The sequence below is a fragment of the Arvicola amphibius genome, chromosome 2, assembly GCF_903992535.2.
Source record: "Arvicola amphibius chromosome 2, mArvAmp1.2, whole genome shotgun sequence".
NCBI lineage: Eukaryota > Metazoa > Chordata > Mammalia > Rodentia > Cricetidae > Arvicola > Arvicola amphibius.
In genome coordinates, this window is record NC_052048.2 from 114,163,467 (window position 1) to 114,184,341 (window position 20,875).

General features: G+C 43.1%; 1 protein-coding gene across 1 annotated transcript in view; it reads right to left on the bottom strand.

The window, feature by feature from the left end:
• The window catches only part of Msh2 (mutS homolog 2), a 54,363-nt gene that overhangs the window by 24,307 nt on the left and 9,181 nt on the right, over nucleotides 1–20,875 (bottom strand). Inside the window, exons 4-8 of the mRNA XM_038319068.1 lie at nucleotides 19,212–19,358; nucleotides 14,395–14,544; nucleotides 13,495–13,628; nucleotides 9,072–9,271; nucleotides 314–423 (exon numbers count right to left, since the gene is read on the bottom strand). Coding sequence (XP_038174996.1) covers nucleotides 314–423; nucleotides 9,072–9,271; nucleotides 13,495–13,628; nucleotides 14,395–14,544; nucleotides 19,212–19,358 — 741 coding nt within the window. The remainder of the gene's footprint in view (nucleotides 1–313; nucleotides 424–9,071; nucleotides 9,272–13,494; nucleotides 13,629–14,394; nucleotides 14,545–19,211; nucleotides 19,359–20,875) is intronic.

Here is a 20,875-nt window from a genome sequence, read left to right on the forward strand (position 1 = left end):
GCGGCCTTTCTCCTCACTCAGGTGATCACTGGACTGGGCTGGATGGAGCACAGGGATAAGACGCTTGCCCGCCACATTCAAGGCCTTGGGCTTGAGCCCCAGGACCGCCTATCGAATCCATTTCTTCCCTGTCTGCCATTTAAATTTACATTGACTGGCTTCCAAAGGTGCCACATTTAAAAGCAAAAAAAAAAAAAAAAAAAACCTCAAGAGAAATTAGACATTTTTTTCTTATGTGCTCTTTTTAGCTTTGTTTGTGCTTATTTTCCTTTACAAAAGTATTTTGCTGTGGGATTAAATGTAAACCGCATACCTGATCCATATCCAATGTTGTTTCTATCATTTCTTGAAATTTTGAAAAATCAGAACGAAGATCAGTAAGAGGAGTCACAAAAACTGCTGACAACAGTGCCTCGTGTCTTCCTAAAACAAAGAGAAAACAAAAATAACAACACAATAACAGCTCACAGCAAAACTAAAATAACGAGCACCATTTGGACTGCAAAGCACAAACTGTGCAGGTCTCCAAACGTAATTCTACTTTCAAGTTTTAATCAAGATGAACACTGAATTCTACAGACGCGGAAATACTGCAGCAGCGCCCACGCCTCCCACGGATGCACTGCCTTCCTGCGTGTCTGTCATCTCCTTCATAAGTGATGCAGAAACATTAATTACGACTAAATGAACACTGTTTCTTGCAGATCTAAATAAGACAAAGTCAAAGCCATTAAAATAAGACCTCTGATTTACATTTCTAATTTCCATTAACAACACGGTGTTCCAGTTAACAGAGGCTAAATCAAGTCAAGTATTTAAACTGAACTTGGATGTGTAAGAGTCATGCTGGGGAATTAAGAGAGGAGGGGAACAGGATCAACAGAGCTGGATGCCAGCCCCAAGCTTTCTGCCCTTTGGCTTCCTCATCTGCGACGGTGTCCTAAGCCCTCTTTCCCTGTTAGTACAATGACGACCAGCCAGAGGACAGGTACATGAAGCAGCACCCAGGCAGTACTCCACACTGAGCAGTTACTGTACACAACCACTAGGAATAGGTTGGTGTGGCGTAATCCTTCTGTATACGGTGTGCATATGTCACTATGACTGGTATAATAAACAAGCTGACTGGACAGGATAACAGCTGAACAGTTTAGCGGGAAAGCCAAACTCAGAAGGATGGGTCGAAGAAGGAGAAGGGCGGATCAGAAAGGACGCCAGCCAACCGCCAAGGAAGCAGGACATACAGAAAATGAGGTAACAAGCCATGAACAACGTGGCGAAGCACAGGTACGAAATGTGGGTTAATCTAAGTGCAAGAGCTATTAACAAGCCTGAGCTATCGGTCAAGCATTTATAAATAATACTAAGCCTCTGTGTCGACTATCTGGGAGCAGGCAGCCAGGGCAGGAAAACCCTATCTACAATTACGACTTGGGACACAAAGATTTTTTTACTCCTCATAGCCAATAAATTCTTACAGGAATTCTGCAAGTGTTCCCTGGCACACTGAATTTATGACTGAAGTAATAAATTTCAATTTCAGTAGCTCTTGAACGAGAATTATGAAAGCTATCATGGAGTCATGTTTCATTATTAATCACAACAGCCTCTGACACACTGAGAAAACAGTACATACGTGTGAGACATTTAGACAGACTGTAAACAACACTTTGCCTACATAGTGTCTGTTGTGTTACAATGCCTGGCTCTTTATCCCCTTGGCTTAGAAATTACTGGTAAAAGGATGAATGGCAGCCAAGCAAAACAGTGATACTAGATCATACAACGAATTTCTTCCCCTACTTCATTAATGTTTTCAATGGGATACAGCGGTGTGACCCTGCAACCCAGCACTTTACACCAAGGTGGGAGAATCACAAGTTTGGAGGATGCCTAGACTATACTATGAGAGCCTGTCTCAAAAAAACAAAAACTACTCCCACCAAGAACGAACCTTAGCAACAAAGATCTCGGGCGTTAATGTCCACCTTGCTTTCCGCTATGTTAAGATATGCAGACGAAGGGTACAAAAAAAAGGTCTGCCTGTGCCTAAAAGGAAAGAAAGCCTAGCAACAAACACGTGGGCGGAATTCCAACCCTCAGTGCAAATCTGCAATTTACTGAAACTGGACTCTAGAAAAAGCAAACACCCTGCCAACAGATAGGGTAACACATGCCTTTAATCTCAATACTCAGGAGGCGGAGGCAGGTAAAACACGGTGAATTCAAGGCCAACCCAGTCTACAGTTCCAGGGCTGCTACACAAACAAACCATATCTTAAAAAACAATAACAAAACCAAAAATGAAAAAGAAAAATAATGTTTTGTCTTGTTTTTTCTTTAAAGTAAGTGCCTTTTGTTTTAATTTTAAGGAGAGAGAACCACGCTAGATTCCTACCATTCTTGGTCACTGTCTAGTAACTAACCACTTCCCTTAGTTCACCCCTTACACACATCTAACCCTGTTAGCCTTAAATGCCTCCCTGGCCAATACAGTAGCTCCCCAGCCTCTCACATCTTAGAAGTTGGCTCTGTGTCATCATCCTGGTCCGACGTCAGAAAGTAATCTCTTTTGCTCACTCTGTCCCAACTGCTCTGAACTCATGGCATTCCTCCCTCCTGCCTCAGTTTATCAAGGGTTACAGCTGTCAGCCACTACACATAACAGCAATTCCTTTCTTCAAAGTTTAAAATCTTAAGTATATGGGTTTTCTATGTGGTACCCCAGGAAGCCAGAAGAGGGCGTCAGATGCCCTGGAACTGGATTGACAGATGGCTACGAGCCACCAAGTAGGTTCTGGGAATCAAACCCAGGTCCTCTGGAGGAGCAGCCAGTGCTCCTAAGTGCTGAGCTGTCTCCCCAGTCCTGACAGAGAAGCTGGACAGTGATGGTGCACACCTCTAATCCCAGCACTTGGAAGGCAGAGGCAGGTGGATCTCTGTGAGTTCAAGGCCAGCCTGGTCTACAGAACTAGTTCCAGGACAGCTAGGGCTGTTACACAGAGAAACCCTGTCTTGAAACCCGCCCCCCCCACCAAAAAAAAAAATCATAGATGCCTTTGACTGCACCTAGCATTTCCCTAGGCTGCAGTTTTCTTTATCATATTTTACAACGCATATGAAAGTCTCACTTATTTATTTCCTTATTATCTCTTCTACCCTTCCATTCTCAAGGACTTTCCACAAGAGAAAGGACCACAGCTGTCACTGTTACTCAGTCTTGTGGTACCGTAAGCACAAAGCACAGTTGGTAGTCACCTGCTAAAAGGACATGAGCACAGGAAACATGAAATAATCAAGCACTGGCCATTAACTTTGACACTTACAGTTACCAAATGAGGATTGTGGATTTCAGAGATCATGCTGGGAACTGTAAGCTTCCTAAAGGAACTGTCAGGTGAAGTGTGAAGTGTCAGGGTGGAGAGATGAACTGAAGACACCCATGCTTGTAGACTGACAGAACACTGAAAACGGTGTATTAAGCAACCTAAAGATTCAATTCATCTCCATCAAAATTGCAATAGCAATCAAAATTGGCTGGTGAGATGGGTCAATGGTTAGGAGCACTGGTTGTTCTTCCAGAGGATCAGGGTCCGATCCCCAGCACCCACTGTCTGTGATTCCAGTTCCAAGGGATCTGACCACCTGTTTCTAACCTCAGTGAGCACCCATCACGAACACAGTACATATACAGACACATGTATATGTAACATATGCATAAGCAAAATACACACAAAACGAGACTTTTTAAGATAGCAGTAATATCCTAAACAAAAATCCAGGCTAATTTGGGCATGAAATAATTTGTACACCTAGCTGGTGAGCTGTTTAGCCTGCTGAAAATTTGTCCCTTAGATTATACCCAGCATTTCTGAGATGACTGTGAGAGTGGCCTAGCTTTAGCACGTCACTCTGAGGACAGAACTGGTCTGGCTGGACAGGTGCTGTGGTGGTTTGAATGTGACTGGCCCCATAACCACATAGGGAGCACTATTAGAAGCTATGGCTTTGGTGGAGTGGGTGTGGCCTTGTGGAGGAAGTGTGTCACTGTGAAGGCAGGCTTGGAGGCTTCCTATGCTCAGGATACTGCCAAGTGTCTCAGTCCACTTCCTGTTGTCTATGATCAAGATGTAGCCAGTACCACATCTACCTGTACGCCATCATGCTCCCCACCATGGTGATAGTGGATTAAACCTCTGAACTGTAAGGGAGTCAGCCCCAATTAAACACTCTATATTATAAGAGTTGCTGTGGTCATGGTGTCTCTTCACAGAAACAGGACAGTAACGAAGACAGGTGTCATTCCTTCCCTCACGCTCCATGGGACCCCAACTAAAGCTACACAGCCACCTTCCCCGAGAGAGATGCTCTTTTGTAAAGGGTGTTGAGCAGCTGTATTACCCTGCTAGAACCTCCAAATAAGTCAGCAAGTGCCTATTTCTTACAGAGAAAACTTTAATCCCACAAATCTACTTTCCGTACCGTTGCTGCCCCCTGCTGACTGGGAATAGACTTTACTTTCAAGGCTTTTTTTTCTAGACTGACAGTTAAGCCTAGAATTAATCAAAACTGGAATCGCAAGATGACAAGTTATATGTAGTTTCTAGAAATAATGTATGCTAATATAATTTAAAATCATAACTTTGCTCTAAAAATATCACACTTGTTTTATTCTCTTTTATTACAAATTAGTCTGTTTGGTTTTCTCTGTGAAACTAAGGAACTGTGCTGAACGTTTCAAAACTAACAGGGATAGAATTACCCACAGAACAAGGAAACCAGGAACACAACAGAACAAGATGACAGCAGAGAATCTACCAGCTGAGGCTGCATCTGTTCTTCAGACTTAGCAGCAAACAGCTAACTCAGCAAATGCCAGCCTGGTCCCGTGTTCTAGGATGGAAATAAGCACACGGGTGAAGAGGCTTTCAGAAACTCAAACAGGAAGAGAAAGAGATTGGTATCAAAAAGACACAGACTCTGTATTGACTGAGTTTGGGTTCTGTTTGTCTTTTGCAACAGAATCTGTCTACATAGTACTGGCTGTCTTAGAACTCACTCTGTAGACTAGGCTGGCCTAAAACTCAGATCCACCTGCCTCTGCCTCCCAAGTGCTGGAACTAAAGGTGTGCACCACACGCCCAGCCTTAGAATCTGTTTTTGAAAACAGGGCAAATGTAGCTAAGCAGTGGTGGCACAGGCATTTAATGCCAGCACTCAGGAAGCAGAGGAAAATGGATCTCTGAGTTCTAGGTCCGCCTGGTCTACAGCTTGATTTCCAAAAGGGCCAGGGATACATAGAGAAACCCTGTCTCAGAATAAGGAAAAAGAAAAAGAAAGAAAATACAGCAAATGGGAAAATTTAAAAGTGCTAGTTCACACAGAGAGATAGACAGCAGCACACGCCTTTTATATCAGCACTCAGGAGGCAGAGGCAGGCATCTCTGCAAGTTTGAGGCCAGCCTGATCTACACAGCAAGTTCCAAGCCAGCCAGGGTACATGAGACCCTGTCTCAAAAAGACCAAAATAAATAAATTAGGTAACTGAATGTTTTTAAAAGTATGGGCTGAGTTGTCAGAAAACAAAAGGGTATTTGTTTACTTTATAAGGTGAGAAACACATAAAAAAACAAAGTCCAAAATAGCTGACTTTATTGTTTAGACAGACTATCTCCACAGTCCTACTGCATCCCTAATGCCTGTCAATCACCTTATGTTGTTTGATGATCTAGTTGACAAAATTATATAATATGGAAATCCAAATGCTACTCATTTATACAATGGGGAAAATGAGGTACAAAGAGCAGAAATTAATCAGAGTATGGAAACCGGGACATCCCAACAACTTTTTTTTTCTTTTTTTGGTTTTTTGAGACAGGGTTCCTCTGTGGCTTTGGAGCCTGTCCCAGAACTCGCTCTGTAGACCAGGCTAGCCCTGAACTCACAGAGATTAACCTGCCTCTGCCAGCTGGGATTAAAGGCTTGTGCCACTACTGCCTGATCCCAAGAACTATTTTAAGTTTCTAAAGGTAAGATAAAATTTAATGTGTATTCTGTCATCATGAATCTGAATTTAAATCTATCTGGAAAAGAACCAAATTTTCCATAATACTAAAAGATCTACTTCATAATACTGGGACTCAAACCTAGTCAGGCACATAAACCCTCCACTACTGAGCCCCCGAGGGGTTTGTTTTAATAATTCTCAGAGTTGTTGATGTTTGGTTGAAACTTAAAATGCTTTACATATTAGATACTTAGTAACACTATAGAAACTGAAATTGATGCTAAAGAAACTTACATTCATTTCAGGGTAAAAGCTACAGGTAAGGGCTCTTGTTCTATTCTTCATGGGGGTTAAGCTCAAATGCTAGCACCCAGATAAAAAGTAAGGCATGACTGTGCCTGCCTATGACCTCACTGAGCAGTAGTGCAGGTCCCCAGAGCTCACCTCACGGGCAGTCAACCCCACTAGAAAGGCAAGTATCTGACTCAGAGAGAAACCCTGTTCCCAGGAAGGAAGACAGAGAGCACAGAAAATACCTGACATGTTGCTCTTGCCACATGCATGCATGGGTGCACACACTGAGTTTACATCCATAAACCACACAACGCACACACACACACACATTTGTCAAGTCAGTTGACCTTACTCACTAATATTCTATTTGTTTACGTTAGTAACTTTTTTTGAGACAGGGTGCTGTGCAGTCTACGCTGACCTTGAACTCACATTAAAGGCTCTAGCAGGTCCGGGGGCATGGCGGAGAGACCTTCCCTTTCCCCCTCCCCTTTTCCTTGCTAAGCCCTTAGATTATATCACTTTAAAGCTAGTCACAAGGTCTATCCCCTTATTTCGCCCCTTTCTTATGCCTGACTCATTCCTAAGATGGATCACCAAGGTTCACCAATTAAAGATCCCCATTTGACTACCCTAGTTTAAATACCCCATCAGAACTTGTCAACCCATCTCAGCTCATTCCAGTGCAGAACCCCCGCCCCACTCTTTCCCTCTTAAAATTAACACTTGCAAAGCTATTTGCTGGATTCTGACTCAATCACCCTCTGCCTTGCTTAAAAAGGATCTCTTTGTATTTGGGTGCAGTCTGTGCCTAACCCAGGGTCCAATAAGGAGCACCCCAAAGTACGCGGTCCCTTCACTCACGATATAGTCAAGGATCACACAAAATTCATGGTCTTCCTGATTCTACTACTCAGGGACTGGCTAGCTTATGCCACCACACCTAGCTAAGAACTTCATTCTGACCTCAATTGTAGAATACCAAGACCCTTTGTCTTGTCACGGGATATGCACTGGGAGTTAATTCTACCAAGTCTTAAGTCAGCCTGTTGGCTTGCTGTTGAGATAGGGTTTTGCTGAATGGCCAGGCTGGACTCAAACCCCAGTTAGTCCTCCAACCTAGCATTCAGAGGAACTAGGAACACAGGTTCTGGCACAGCCCAATTTGCCTGTTCCTTTTGTTAAGGCGCAAGTGTGCTTGTTAAAGCCTAACTATAATAAACACACAAACGTAAACATACAAGTGGTAGAATTTCAGAGTAGCTTGCTGAGCAGAATTCTCAGAGCCCTGCTGTGGGGCTTAGTTATCAAACAGGAAAATGCTCCCTGGACAATAAATAAATGTTTGTTTGGCTTTGAGACAAGAACTCTAGCCCAGACCAGGCTCAAACTCTCAGCAGCCGAAGGTGGCCTTTGCTGACTTCTGGGAGTGTGCCTCCACACCTCTCCTTCCGCACTGCTGAGGACTGAGCCCATGGTTTTGTGCAAGCTAGGCAAGCATTCTACCATTTAAGACATATCACTTTGCCCCCAGAAAACATCTTAAAAGTCCCCATAGGACTCCACCTTGTGCTCTGTGGCTCCAAAGAGCAAGATGTACACCCTGATATCTCACGTTCCTGCTGGGCTGTTCCCTTCTCCTATAGCCAGCTACAACTGTACACACTGTCCTATGAGTCCAGCAACGGCACTGTTTAACCGCCTGCTACCATGTGACTAACCCATTAATAATAATAAACCCAGTAACGTAACATTGCTCTTTAACTGGGTCAAAGTACTAGAAACTGTGTGTGCTAGGCAAGTGCTTGACCACTGAACCACATCCCAGGCTACTTTTTTACTTCCTTTTCTTGGAGATGGGGTCTTCTTCTGTGGCTAGTCCAGGCTGGTCTCAAACTCAGAAATCCACCTGCCTCTACCTCTTGAGTGCTGGATCTAAAGGCTTGCACACCATGTCTGGCCTACTTTCTGCTTATTTAGGTGGTTGTTTTTTATGAGACAGGGTCACGCTTGCACAGCTCTGGCTGGCTGGAACAGGTTTGTCTCAAACTTACAGAGATGTACCTGCCTCTTCTTCATGAGTCCTGGACTACTTATTTGTTTGTTTAGCTGCAGGAATCTCACTGAAATGCTCAGTCTGGTTTTGAACTTACTCTGTAACCTAGGTAGGCCTTGTAGTTGCTATTTATTCTCCTGCCTAAGCTACACAGTAGCTGGGATACAGGACTGAGCCACCAGTCTTGGTGAACACTCATTTCAAAAGCGCCAAAGTCATGTCTAACCCCCCAGTATTGCAATATACACACACAGAATGCTAAGTAGCAGACATTCCAAATTATCTCAAGACTTCCGGCTTCTGCCATAACGTACAGCTGAATACAAACCTATGAGAAGCTAATCATCAGAGGGGGTACTAGACCTGCCTTTCATAAAGAACCGTACATTTGCCCAGCATGCGAGAGCGAAGTAAAACGGGACCAAGGAAATAAATAAATAAATAAATAAATAAATAAATAAATAAATAAATAAAGCAAGAGTTGTGGCTAGAGAGATAGCTCAGCAGTTAAGAGCACTGACTGCTCTTCCAGAGGACCTGGGTTCAATTCCCAGCACCCCCATGGCAGCTCACAACTGTCTGTAGCTCCAGTTCCAGAGGACCTGACACCTTCACACAGACACACATGCAGGTGAAATACCAATGCACATAAAGTAAAATAATAGTTTAAAAAAAAAAAAAAGCAAGAGTTAAGAAAAGCAAAGTTGTCATCACCTTGGTATTTCTTCAGAGCCTGTAGGACACTGGGGAGCTGGTTCACACCCTGATATATTCGGTAACAGTCTTGTAAGTTCGCTGCTTGTCTCTGAAATTTCTTGGCAAGTCGGTTAAGATCTGGAAATCGACGAAGTAAATCCTCCTGTAAAGTCTGCCTCAGTTCTGAATCTTCTACAAAAGCTTCCACTAAATTTAATCTGGAAAAAAAATATTAGAGTAAAAGATAAGATGGCTCAATAGGTAGGCACTTGCCACCAAGCTTGAGTTCCTGAGTTCAAACACCAGGGGATCCGCATGGTGGAGAGAACTGACACCCAAGTTGTCCTCTGACTTCCAGGAGTATGCCAAACACACACACACACACACACACACACATTAAAAAACACACACACATATATGTATTTTAAAAATATATAGAGATATATAATATATGTTTGATAGATAGATAGATAGCCAGCCATGGGATTGGAGAGATGGTTCAGTGGTTATCAGAAGTTAAGAGCAGTGGCTATTTTTCCAGAGGACTTGGGTTCAATTCCTAGCACCCACATGGCAGCTCACAACTGTCTGTAACTCCAGTTCCAGGGGACCTGACACCCTCACACTGATGCACATGAAATAAAGTTAAAATAATTTTAAAAAGAGAGAAAGAAAAGGAAAGGAAAGGAAAGGAAAGGAAAGGAAAGGAAAGGAAAGAAGAGAAAAGAGAAAAGAAAAGAAGAGAGAGAGAGAAAGGAAGAGAGGGAGGGATGGAGAGGAGGGACAGAGGCAGGCTCAAGGCAAAAACCAACACACTAGCACTACATATGGGTCTCACTGTGGCTAACTTAAAAAAGGAAAAAAAGAAAAGAAGTAGCTTTGAAAAATGAAGAAAGCTGGGTGGTGTGACACATGCCTTTAATCCCAGCACTGTGGAGGTAGAGTCAGGTAGATCTCTGTGAGTTCAAGGCCATCCTGGTCTACGTGAGAGTTCCAGGACAGCCAGGGCTACACAGCACCAAAAAACAAAACAAATAAACAAATCAAAAAAACAACAACAACAAACAACAACAAAAAACCCTGTGGGGGTGTGGGAACGGACAGGAGAGGAAAGAAAAAGAGTGAGAGAGAATGGGGGGGGGGGGAAGAGGAGGAGGGAGAATGTCTACAAAACTAACCTAAGAGAGGCATGGTAAGCCATCTCAAAACACCTAGAGGTCAAGGCTATCCCTGTCTAACAAAGTGAGTTACATGACACCCTGCCTGAAAGCAAAACCAACGCACTAGCACACAGCAATCGCAAAGCTCCTTCAGTCTGGCCCAGACTGAATTGCTAGGTTCAGAAGCCTGTGCAGTCAACCACGTCAGAAGTAATCACAGCGTCAGTTTACATTTCTAGTAACAGTAAAAAGGGAGAGACTTCGTCTCCTTGACAATGCCACTCTAAAAAGCACAAACTTAGACATATCAAAGCTACCACTGGCATTAACAGAGTACACCTATCAGTCATATTGAATTCAATCTCTCAGCTGCACAAAATTAGATATTATATTAAATCACAATTTAACTGGAATGCACAATAAATTTTTAGGGTCAGTTAATCCCTAAAATTCCAACAGAACTCTTTGGAAATCAATCATAAAACATGTTTTTTTAAAAAAATTATTACACTTGGGCTGGAGAGATGGCTCAGCAGTTAAGAACATTGCCTGCTCTTCCAAAGGTCCTGAGTTCAATTCCCAGCAACCACATGGTGGCTCACAACCATCTGTAATGGGGTCTGGTGCCCTCTTCTGGTGTGCAGACATACAGTCAGAACATTGTATACATAATAAGTAAATGTTATAAAGAATGGCAGCAAGCAAAAAAAAATTACACTTCTCTCTCTCTCTCTCTCTCTCTCTCTCTCTCTCTCTCTCTCTCTCTCTCTCTCTCTCTGTGTGTGTGTGTACTTATACATGTACAGCACACACATGGAGGTCAAAGGACAAAGTTCAAGAGTCAGCTTTCTCCCTCGGATGAACTAGGTCACCAGGCTTGGAAGCAACCACCTGAGCTTTTCACCAACTCAACATATGGTTTCCTGGAATCTGGAGAAATGACAGAACGGCCAAGAGCACTGGCTACTCTTCCAGAGAAAGCAGTTTGATTCCCAGTACCCATGTACCAGCTCAGTAATGTGGGGTTCCCCTCTGTACGCTGTGAATACCACTGGTTAATAAAGAAGCTGTTTTAGGCCTGTGATAGGGTAGAGCAGAACTAGGTGGGGGAAACTAAACTGAATGCTGGGAGAATGGAGGTGGAGTCAAAGAGAAACCATGTAGCCTAGCCAGAGACAGACAATGTATAGAACCTTACCGGTAAGCCACAGCCACGTGGTGATACACAGATTAATAGAACTAGGTTAAATTAACATGTAAGAGTTAGCCAATAAGAAACCAGAGCTAATGGGCCAAGCAGTGATTTAATAAATACAGTTTCTGTGTGGTTATTTCGGGAGTCCAACTGCATATAACCTGTTTCAGGATCCGACACCCCTCTTCTGATGGCCTCAGGAACTCACACATACATGACGTACATACACTCAGATAGAACCTGGATCAGTGACAGGGTCCCACGGAGGAGCATCAGTGATGAAAAATAGGAAAAAATTAGGAAAGTAGGGACCAGGAGGTTTGCATAAGGTGATGGTTTATGTCAAATAAGCTTATTTAGAAGTAGAGCCATCACCAGGAGTTAAGTGACCCATGCTTTTAACCCAGCACTAGGGAGGCAAGAGGCAGGCAGATCTATGTAAGTTTGAGATCAGCCTGGTCTACATAGTTCCAGGACAGTCAGGGCTACACAGAGAAACCCTGTCTGTCTCAAAAAAAAAAAAAAAAAAAAAAAGGCAAAAAAATAAAAACCAGAAAAGAAAAAAAAACCAAGGTTGGTTGTGATAGGGCACATCTTTGACATCAGCTCTCTGGAGGCAAAGGTAAGAAAATCTCTAATGAGTTCAAGGCCAGCCTGGTCTACATATCCAGTTCCAGTCAAGCTAGGCCTACATAGTGTGTCAAAAATCAACAGTATTCTATCATTTCTTTTAAACCAGGAAAGGCTAGAGAGTCAGATCAACAGTTAAAAGCACTTGGCTGCTCTTAAAGAAAACCCAGGTGGATTCCCAGCACCCACATGGCAGCTCAAAACCATCTGTAACTCCAGTCCCAGAGGATCGGATGCCCTCTTCTGACCTCCACAGGCACCAGGCACACATGTGGTACACAGACAAACATTCGTACCCATAAACTAGATAAATGGAAACACAGCAAGTCTGTCTTTCAGAGAAGCTGCTGTGGCAGTGGGAGGCTCATGCAGGAAAAGGGACCTGAAGTCGATGCTCAGGATGAAGAGAGCAGGCAAAGTACCCGGGCCTAAGTGCTATCGTTTCAACCTCAGATTCTAGCTTATCTGTAAGTTCCCAAGCTGTAGAAAGGAGAGCTGGTCAACCTCCTCCCCAAACCACAGAAACAGTCCTTAGTTTTTCAGAAACATCATGGCTGTTCCTAACAACAGAAGGCTGGTCAGACTGAAAGGCTTGCACTGTCTGTCAGCTGACAACAATGGGAAACACAAGGAAAGTCCCCAGTCATTAACTTCTGATAGGTGAAAATTGTAACCGTAACAACTGTTTGTGACTTTTGTGCTCATAAACCCCATCTCTGCACGTGCTTGGGGTTGCCGGGAGAAACAAGGCTCCGGAGTCCTTGTCCTGCTGCCCTGCTCGATCAGTGACCGCTCCTGGAGTGAATTATTAGGGTCTCCGGAGCCTCAAGTGGTATCTCTCACCTTCCTCACGGCGCACAAAGCCTAGGCATAACAAGAACCCAGAAAGTTGTCCTCTACCCCCCACAAATAATAAGTAAAAATAAGTTTTAAAACACGAAGAAAAGTCAGCTGGGCTAGGGATAGAGCTCAGTACAACACCCTGGATTGAGTTTCCAGTTCAGCTTCCACCTCCAGCACCGCCTACCTAGGGGTGGCGCCACATACACCAGTGCCTGGGAGACAGGGGCAGGATGGCTGGGATGACGACCCTCGCTGAGAAACCTGGCTGCATCCGTTAGAACCCTGGAATCTACATTAAGGTAGAAGGAGAATGGACTCTACAGATGTACGCTCCACACCCTGTAAGCACCCCTCACACACACACACACACACACACACACACACACACACACACACACACACACACACGCACGCGCTACATATAATTAAAATGTTTTTAAAGGTTAAAATTCATCCTCAACTAAATGTGAGTTCAAGGTCAGTTCAGGACCCACAACACAACAAAACAAGAAATAAACTGAGTGTAAACTGTCTATCTGAATACGTGGCATTATCACACAGGGTTAACAGTGAATTGCACAAAGGCAGGAAAAGCGCACACTAAATGCTGTACCTCTCTTCTATTCTGTTCTTGTCCATGAGAGGCTGTTTAATCCACTGGTTAACCAATCTTTGTCCTTGAGCAGTTTTGCATTTATTCAGTAATGCAGCCAGAGACTGAGAGCCAGTGGTATCTTCAACAGAACCCTATTGACACATGAAATGAAAAACCATCAGCAAAGACTTTATTCTGCCCTGAAACAGAACTGGAATAGTGAGCACTGCTCTCCAAATATAAACTGGGAACTGCCCACAATAGTTCCTCTAAGCCGAAACCTGTGCATTTGCATTAGACACACATTTCACCCTCAGCCGACTCACAGTGACTGCAGTGTCTAAACGAACTCAGAACAGAACTGTAAAGCCCTGCGTTAACACAGGACAGTCTACACATACTGTATGAGACTAGCAAAATAAAATACAATAATTAAAAACAACTTATGGGGGCTGGAGAGATGGTTCAGAGCATCTGGCCGCTCTTCCAGAGGTCCTGAGTTCAATTCCCAGCACCCACATGTGCTCATAACCATCTGTAATGAGATCTGGTGCCCTCTTCTGGCCTGCAGGCAGGCAGACCTGCAGAATACTGTACACATAATAAATATTTAAAAAAAAAAAACTATCTAGTTTAACTACAATAATGTTACAGAATACAAATTCCTTACATAGATCATTATTTGTGAAAGGGAACTTTTTAAAAACATTACTCAGTTTCTTGGTTTTTTTTCTTCCCTAACACAAGATTTCTCTGTGTATCTCTGGCTGTGCTGGAACTCACTATGTAGACCAGGCTGGCCTCAAATTCACAGAAGTCACAGCCTGCCTCTGCCTCCCGAGTGCTGGGATTAAAGACCTGTGCCACCACTGCCCGGCTAGATTATTCAGAATTTTTAACCCATGTTGTCTTTCTTACCTGGAAAAGGTTGAGGGCTCTAACTGCCGCCATGTCTAATTTCATGTACTGGTTGAAGTCAAAAGCAGTCAGTTCAAACTGTCCAAAATTTGAATCATCTGACAAGAGTTCTAAAAACTTGATTACTGCAGACAATGATGAAACTGCAACCTAAAAATAAATATTAAGTAAGATTCTTCCATCACCAAGACTAGAGACTAGAAAGGCAAAACAAAAGCAAAGTAAGACTAACTGGGCATAGAGGCCTGTGCCTGGAATTCTAGTACTTGAAAGACCAAAAGAGGAAAATCAAGAGTTTGAGGCCAGTCTGGAATACATAGAGAATTTGGGGCAAATCTAGAATACAAAGAGAAACTTTGTCTCTCATGCTGGTGAGACGGCTCCATGGGTCTCATGGTCACAGCTTGATCCCTAAACCCACAGCAGAAAGAGAACTCCTGAGGTTGTCCTCTGAGCTTCACATACATGCTGGGCACCCTAATGACCATACACTCATATTCATACCCAATAATTGATATTTACATGTATGTGCATGTTCAGCATGTTCAAAGTGAAACTCGCCAGGTAATATGGTAAAGCCTTTATTTCCAGCAGTTGAAAAGCAATGGCAGGGGGATCTGTGAGTTCCAGGCCAGGCAAGGATACACAGCGATACTCTATCTCAGAAGGTAGAAAAAACCCAGTCTCTTGGAATGGGGACCCAGAGGGAAGATGGTTTACATCTTCAATGGACAAGTGTTAGGAATCCGTCCCCAGACAGACTGTTTCATAACAGATCTTCTAAGGAATAGCAGAATTTGCTGTTCTTTTTCTTTTATCCTTTATTTCCCCCAAAAACTCTGCTTCAACAAGATGTAAAAAGGAAGAGGCTACGGGAGCTCATCTGATCCCAGGTCTGATGGAAGAAGGCCACCAAGAACCACATAGAATAAGCTGCACAGGCATCGTCATGGCCCCTGCCACCTCCAACAGCTGGTGAACGAGGAAGGTAAATGTATGGTCTGAGACACAGACAACTAGGCATGCACTTGTGCGGAAGAAAACCATCGAGAAGTGGAGAACAGCTCAAGCTGGAGAAGATGAAGGTGTCTATCTAAACATGGACTGCTGTGTCCTTCCTTACAGATGATGAGGTCATGCTGGGAATTCCCGCTGGAGGAGCTGAACTGGCTAGCATGCAATTCTATAAGCATACATGTGTGTCCCCTTACCTTCTTTGTATAGTTTACTGAATTAATATAATTTTATTAAGTAAATATTTTTAGGTCACAAAACTTAAATTTTTTAATCTTTATATAATTTAACACCAATTCTCTGGTCTGGAAGAAATAAAGGCATGTATTCAGTCCTGTTAATGGTGCCTTTTTGCTGCTTCTTTGTTCTTTTTCCAGGACAGTGTTTCTCTGCGTAGCCCCTGCTGTCCTAGGACTCAATCTGTAGCTCAGGCTAGCTTCCCACGCAAGAGACAGCCTACCTATGCCCCCCGAGCCTAACGTGGGCCTAAAGGATGCGCCACCACTGCCACCAGGCTGCCTTTCTACACTTCTAAAATACTGTTCCTTGTTATTTTGCACTCATTTATAAATAAAACACACCATTATTTATTTTGGTATTTTTAATATACATAGAAATAGAAACCCTATCTCTAAAATCAAAATGGGGGAAAAATATAAAAATATAGCCCTATAAATCATTTACATAAACAAACAAATAAAGGCAAACTAATCTATACTGTCAGAAGTCAGAACCAGGATAGGCCCCTAATGCAGATGAAGATGGCAAGGAAGTCTTAAAAGAACAAAACCACGCCAGTGGGAAGTATAAGAGAATCTTAATGATACTGAGTCATAGACGCCAGTTAGTAACAAGCTGTAAGAATTTCAGTTACAAATTATCACATGGACCTTGTAATACGCAAGACTATACAAGAATAAAGAAATAAACAAGTTTAAATTATTTATATTCTATGTTACTCATATACAATAAAAAATTAAAACAGTAATAAGTTCAAGACATCAAATCATGACAAACAGTGGTTCAAACTGCCCGTGAAGGCTAGCGAGATGTTTCACTGGTAAGCGTTTCCACATGGAGCACAAGGTTTGCTGAACTGAGTTCTCTGTGGACTGTAGGAAAGTTCCTTCTGACCTCCACATTCATGCAACCACACACAAATAATACATAAACTATATCCGACGAGTGGGACATACAAACCCACGACTCAGGCTATGAAGACAAGATCAAAGTTCAAAGTCCACCTTGTCTCTATCACCAAGTCAAGGCCAGCCTGTATGAAACCCTGTCTCAAAACACTGATTCATTTTATATACCGATAATTGCCTGTGTCAAACTAATTAACAAACAAGGCTATCCAAAGAACCTTCTTTGGATGAGACAGAGGGACACTATGTGGCCCAGGCTTGTTATGATCAGCAACTTCCCTGATCAGCTTCCTCAGTACTAGGACTAGTCACACCTAGTCATAAGAAATTAACAAAAAACTAACTAACTAAATAAATAGATAGATACATGAGTGAATGAACGAATAAATAAAAATAAAAGAGGAAAGTATGGCCTGGGCCTGGCAGTGGTGGTACACGCCTTTAATCCCAGCCTAGACGAGGGCAGATTTCTGTGACTCTGAAGCCAGTCTGGTCTACGGAGTGAGCGCAGGACAGCCAAGGCTACACAGAGAAACCCTGTCTCAAAAAACAACAAACAAAATATATATAAACTGACAAGCAGGGGGCATATACCTTTAGTTCCAGCACTCGGGGAAGATAAATCTGAGTGTTCCAGGCCAACCTGGTCTACAAAGTGTGTTCCTGGCCAGGAAGGATTATATAGCAAGAACTGGTCTCAAAAAGAAAGAAAGAAAGAGGGATGGAGGGAGGGAGGGAGGGAGGGAGGGAGGGAGGGAGGAAGGAAGGAAGGAAGAACTCCAAAATCCCAACAAGCTTCTCATTCTTAGCAAGGAAGACCGTTTTTAACCCGAGATTTTCACTTATCCTTTTTTTTCTTTCTTTCTTTCTTTTTTTTTTTTTTTTTTTTGCCTTTTTGAGGAAGTTTCTTATAGCTAACGAGGGCCTCCAACTCAGCATATATTTGAGACTGCCTCCATCTCCTGACCATGCTGGTTTCTTTAAGAAAAAAAAAAGGGGGGGGGGTCTGGAGAGATGGCTCAGAGGTTAAAAGCACTGACTATTCTTCCAAGTCAAGAGTTCAATTCCCAACTAACACATGATGGCTCACAACCATTTATAATGAGATCTGGTGCCCTCTTCTGGCCTGCAAGTATTCAAGCCGACAGAACACTGTATACATAATAAAATAAATCTTTAAGAAAAAAAAAGTAAACAGCCAGGCAGTGGTGGCACACACTTTTAGTCCCAGCACTCGGGAGGCAGGCAGAGGCAGGCAGATCTCTAAGCTTGACAGCAGTCTGGTCTAAGAGGACAGCCAGGGATATAAAGAGAAACCCTGTCTCAAAACAAAAAAGTAAATAAAAAAAAACAAACAAACAAACAAAAAAACACCAAAACAAGAAAGAAAAAAAACACCTCCAATAACAATCCTCAATGCAGACATATTTATCCTCATTTAACAGAACATTAAACTGTCTCTTAAAAAGACTAAGGGATTTATGGAAGACCCCAGAACTGGTGCACGGCACAGCTGAGACACGCAACACTAGGCTATGTCTCCTACTCAAGTGACGGTAATCAGCTTTTTAATAACATTTTCCCCTCTTTCTCTGGAAACATGATCTCAGATCACCTGACTAGCCTCAAATCTGCTACAAACTTCTGACCCACCTTCAAGTTGCTGGGCTCACAGGCTTCCATATCAGGCTCACACGCAAATGGCAGACTCCTTCCATAAAGAAACTCCACAGAGAAGAGCCATGTACGACCACAGGGGGCTGTAGAGATAGCTCAGCAGTAAGAGCCTGTGCTGTTCTTCCAGAGGACCTGGGTTCAGTTCCCAGCACCCACATTAGGTGGTTTACATCCACTGTAACTCCATGTCTATCCTCCAAGGGCAGCACAACACCCGCACACAGACAAAAATTAAAAATAAATCCTTAAATATAAGACTATCAGGTTATGCTAAAAATTTCCTAGCCGTTTTCTTGAGTTTCCCCACAAACTTTATTGTACATAAATAAAGAGCGTTGCCAATGTGCCGTTTAGATGGGTGTGATACAAGCAAGGGCCAACGAGCCGGCTCAGCAGCAGAAGCACTCGCTGCCAAGCCCGGCAGGCCCACCTGCATGCTGTGTGTGTGCACGAGAATATACACGAGCCCACGTGCGGCAGGATGTGTGGTCACACCGTGAACCCCGAGACTGTGGTGCGGCTCAGCCTTCACACACACACCTTTAATCCATGAGCTTTCTGCTTGAATACTGCAAACAGGATGGAATAAAATCAACCATAGGTCAAGACGCAGACCAAGCACCAGTTGACAGGAAGTGAACATAGGATTATTAATAAAAAAAAAAAAAACACAGAGAGTAAGGAGGAGTAAGGAGGTCTTGTTGAGACTGCATAGAAGGCAGGAGGCTTCTGGGACACTGGCTGAGGAGGAAGGTCAGCTGGGGGCTTTCTCTGCCTCTCTGAGCTAGCAGGATTTCACCCCAGCATCTGGCTCCCAGGCCTTTATTGGTAAAAATTGAATGACTGAGAATTTGTTAAAAACAACACATGCAACCACACATGTAATAAATAAAGGCAATTTTTTAAAGTGACTGAATTAGTCTTTTAAAATGTTATTGTTATGATTTACAAATACATTCATGCTTATACCCCACATACCTGATTCTCCATCTCTGGTAAGACAGCACTATTTATCTGTTCGCCTTTCTTGCCTTTTAATAACCGGTTGAGATCCTGGCATATGTCTTTAGAGGAAAAGTCGGCTCTCTTTCTTTCTGTGATCAGAATCCCTCCTCTCTGAATAACCTGTTTATGGGAAACACTTCAAATCACTGAGCAAATCAATGAGCAAAGGGAAATTCTAACATCAGCAAATAGGAAGTAATGACTATGACTATGAACCTACCAAGTTTTGTTCACTATACAAGTCCCTATGAACATCTTTTAAATCTATGAACAAACTCTGGAGGCAGAAGCAGATTCCTGTCTAGTCTTCACCAAGAGTTCCAGGTTAGCTAGGGCTACAAAGAAAGATCCAGTCATTCATGAAAGAAAGACAGAAAGACAGACAGACAGACAGACAGACAGAAAGAAAGAAAAAAAAGCAAAAAACTACGAACTATTAATTCAGCTATGAGAAAAACTTTCAAAAAAGTTCCTTGCTTGGTATGGTGATGCACACCTTTAATTCTAGCAATTAAAAGGCTGAGGCAGGATAGCAAATGGGACGACAACCTGAGTAACAGACTGAGATCCTTTCTGAGAGATGCTAGGGATAAATTCAGTACTAGAGAACTTGCCTGGCATGCTGGAAACCTTACCAATGCAAGGGCAGTGGGTGTTACCAGGTCAGCAAGGCGGTACACACCTATAGCCCTTGGGGGGCAGGCCAGGCTGGACTATACAATTACTAGATAAAACATCCCCTTAAAAAAAGATACCTACCAGGGTTGGGGACATAGCTCAGTGGTTAAGAGCTCTGGGTGCTCTCCCAGAGGACCACAGTTTAATTTCCAGCACCCACATGGTAGTTCAGAACCTCCTGTAGCTCCAGTTCCAAGAGATCCAAGGCCTTCTTCTAGCGTCCATGAGCATCAGGCATTCATGTGCTGCATATGCATGTGTTCAGGTAAAATACCCAGAAATGTTCAGCTGGGCATGGTGGTGCACAGCTCTAATCCCTGAAGCAGCTAGGTCTCTGTGAGTTTGAGGCCAGTCTGATCTACACAGCAAGTTCTAGGATAGCCAGGACTACATAATGAAACCCTATATAGTGGACTGAATAGGAATGGCTCCCAGACTCATGTGTCTGAATGCTAGGACACCAGGGAGTGCACTATTAGGAGGAGTGGCCTTGTTGGAAGAAGTGTATCACTGGAAGTGGGTTTTGGGGTTTCAAATGCTCAAGCCACTCTCAGTGTCTCTCTTCCTACTGCCTGCCAACCTGGATGTAGAATCCCCAGCTACCTCTCCAGTACCATGCCTGCCTGGGTGCCGCCATGCTTCCCACCATAAGGACAATGGACTAAACTTCTGAACTGTAACCCAGGCCCAATTAAATGTTTTCCTTTATAGGAGTTACCAGTCATGCTGTCTCTTCACAGCAATAGAAACCCTAAGACACTGTCTCAAAAAACAAAACAAAAAAAATTCTAATTTTTTTTTTAAGTTCAACGCTAGGTTTGGCTACTTGAGACACTATCTTAAGCAAATCTAAATAGTAATAAACTACACACACCTACACACACCTACACACACACACACACACACACACAAATGACACAAACAAAACTTTGATAAAGATTAAAAAAAAATCAGAAGCC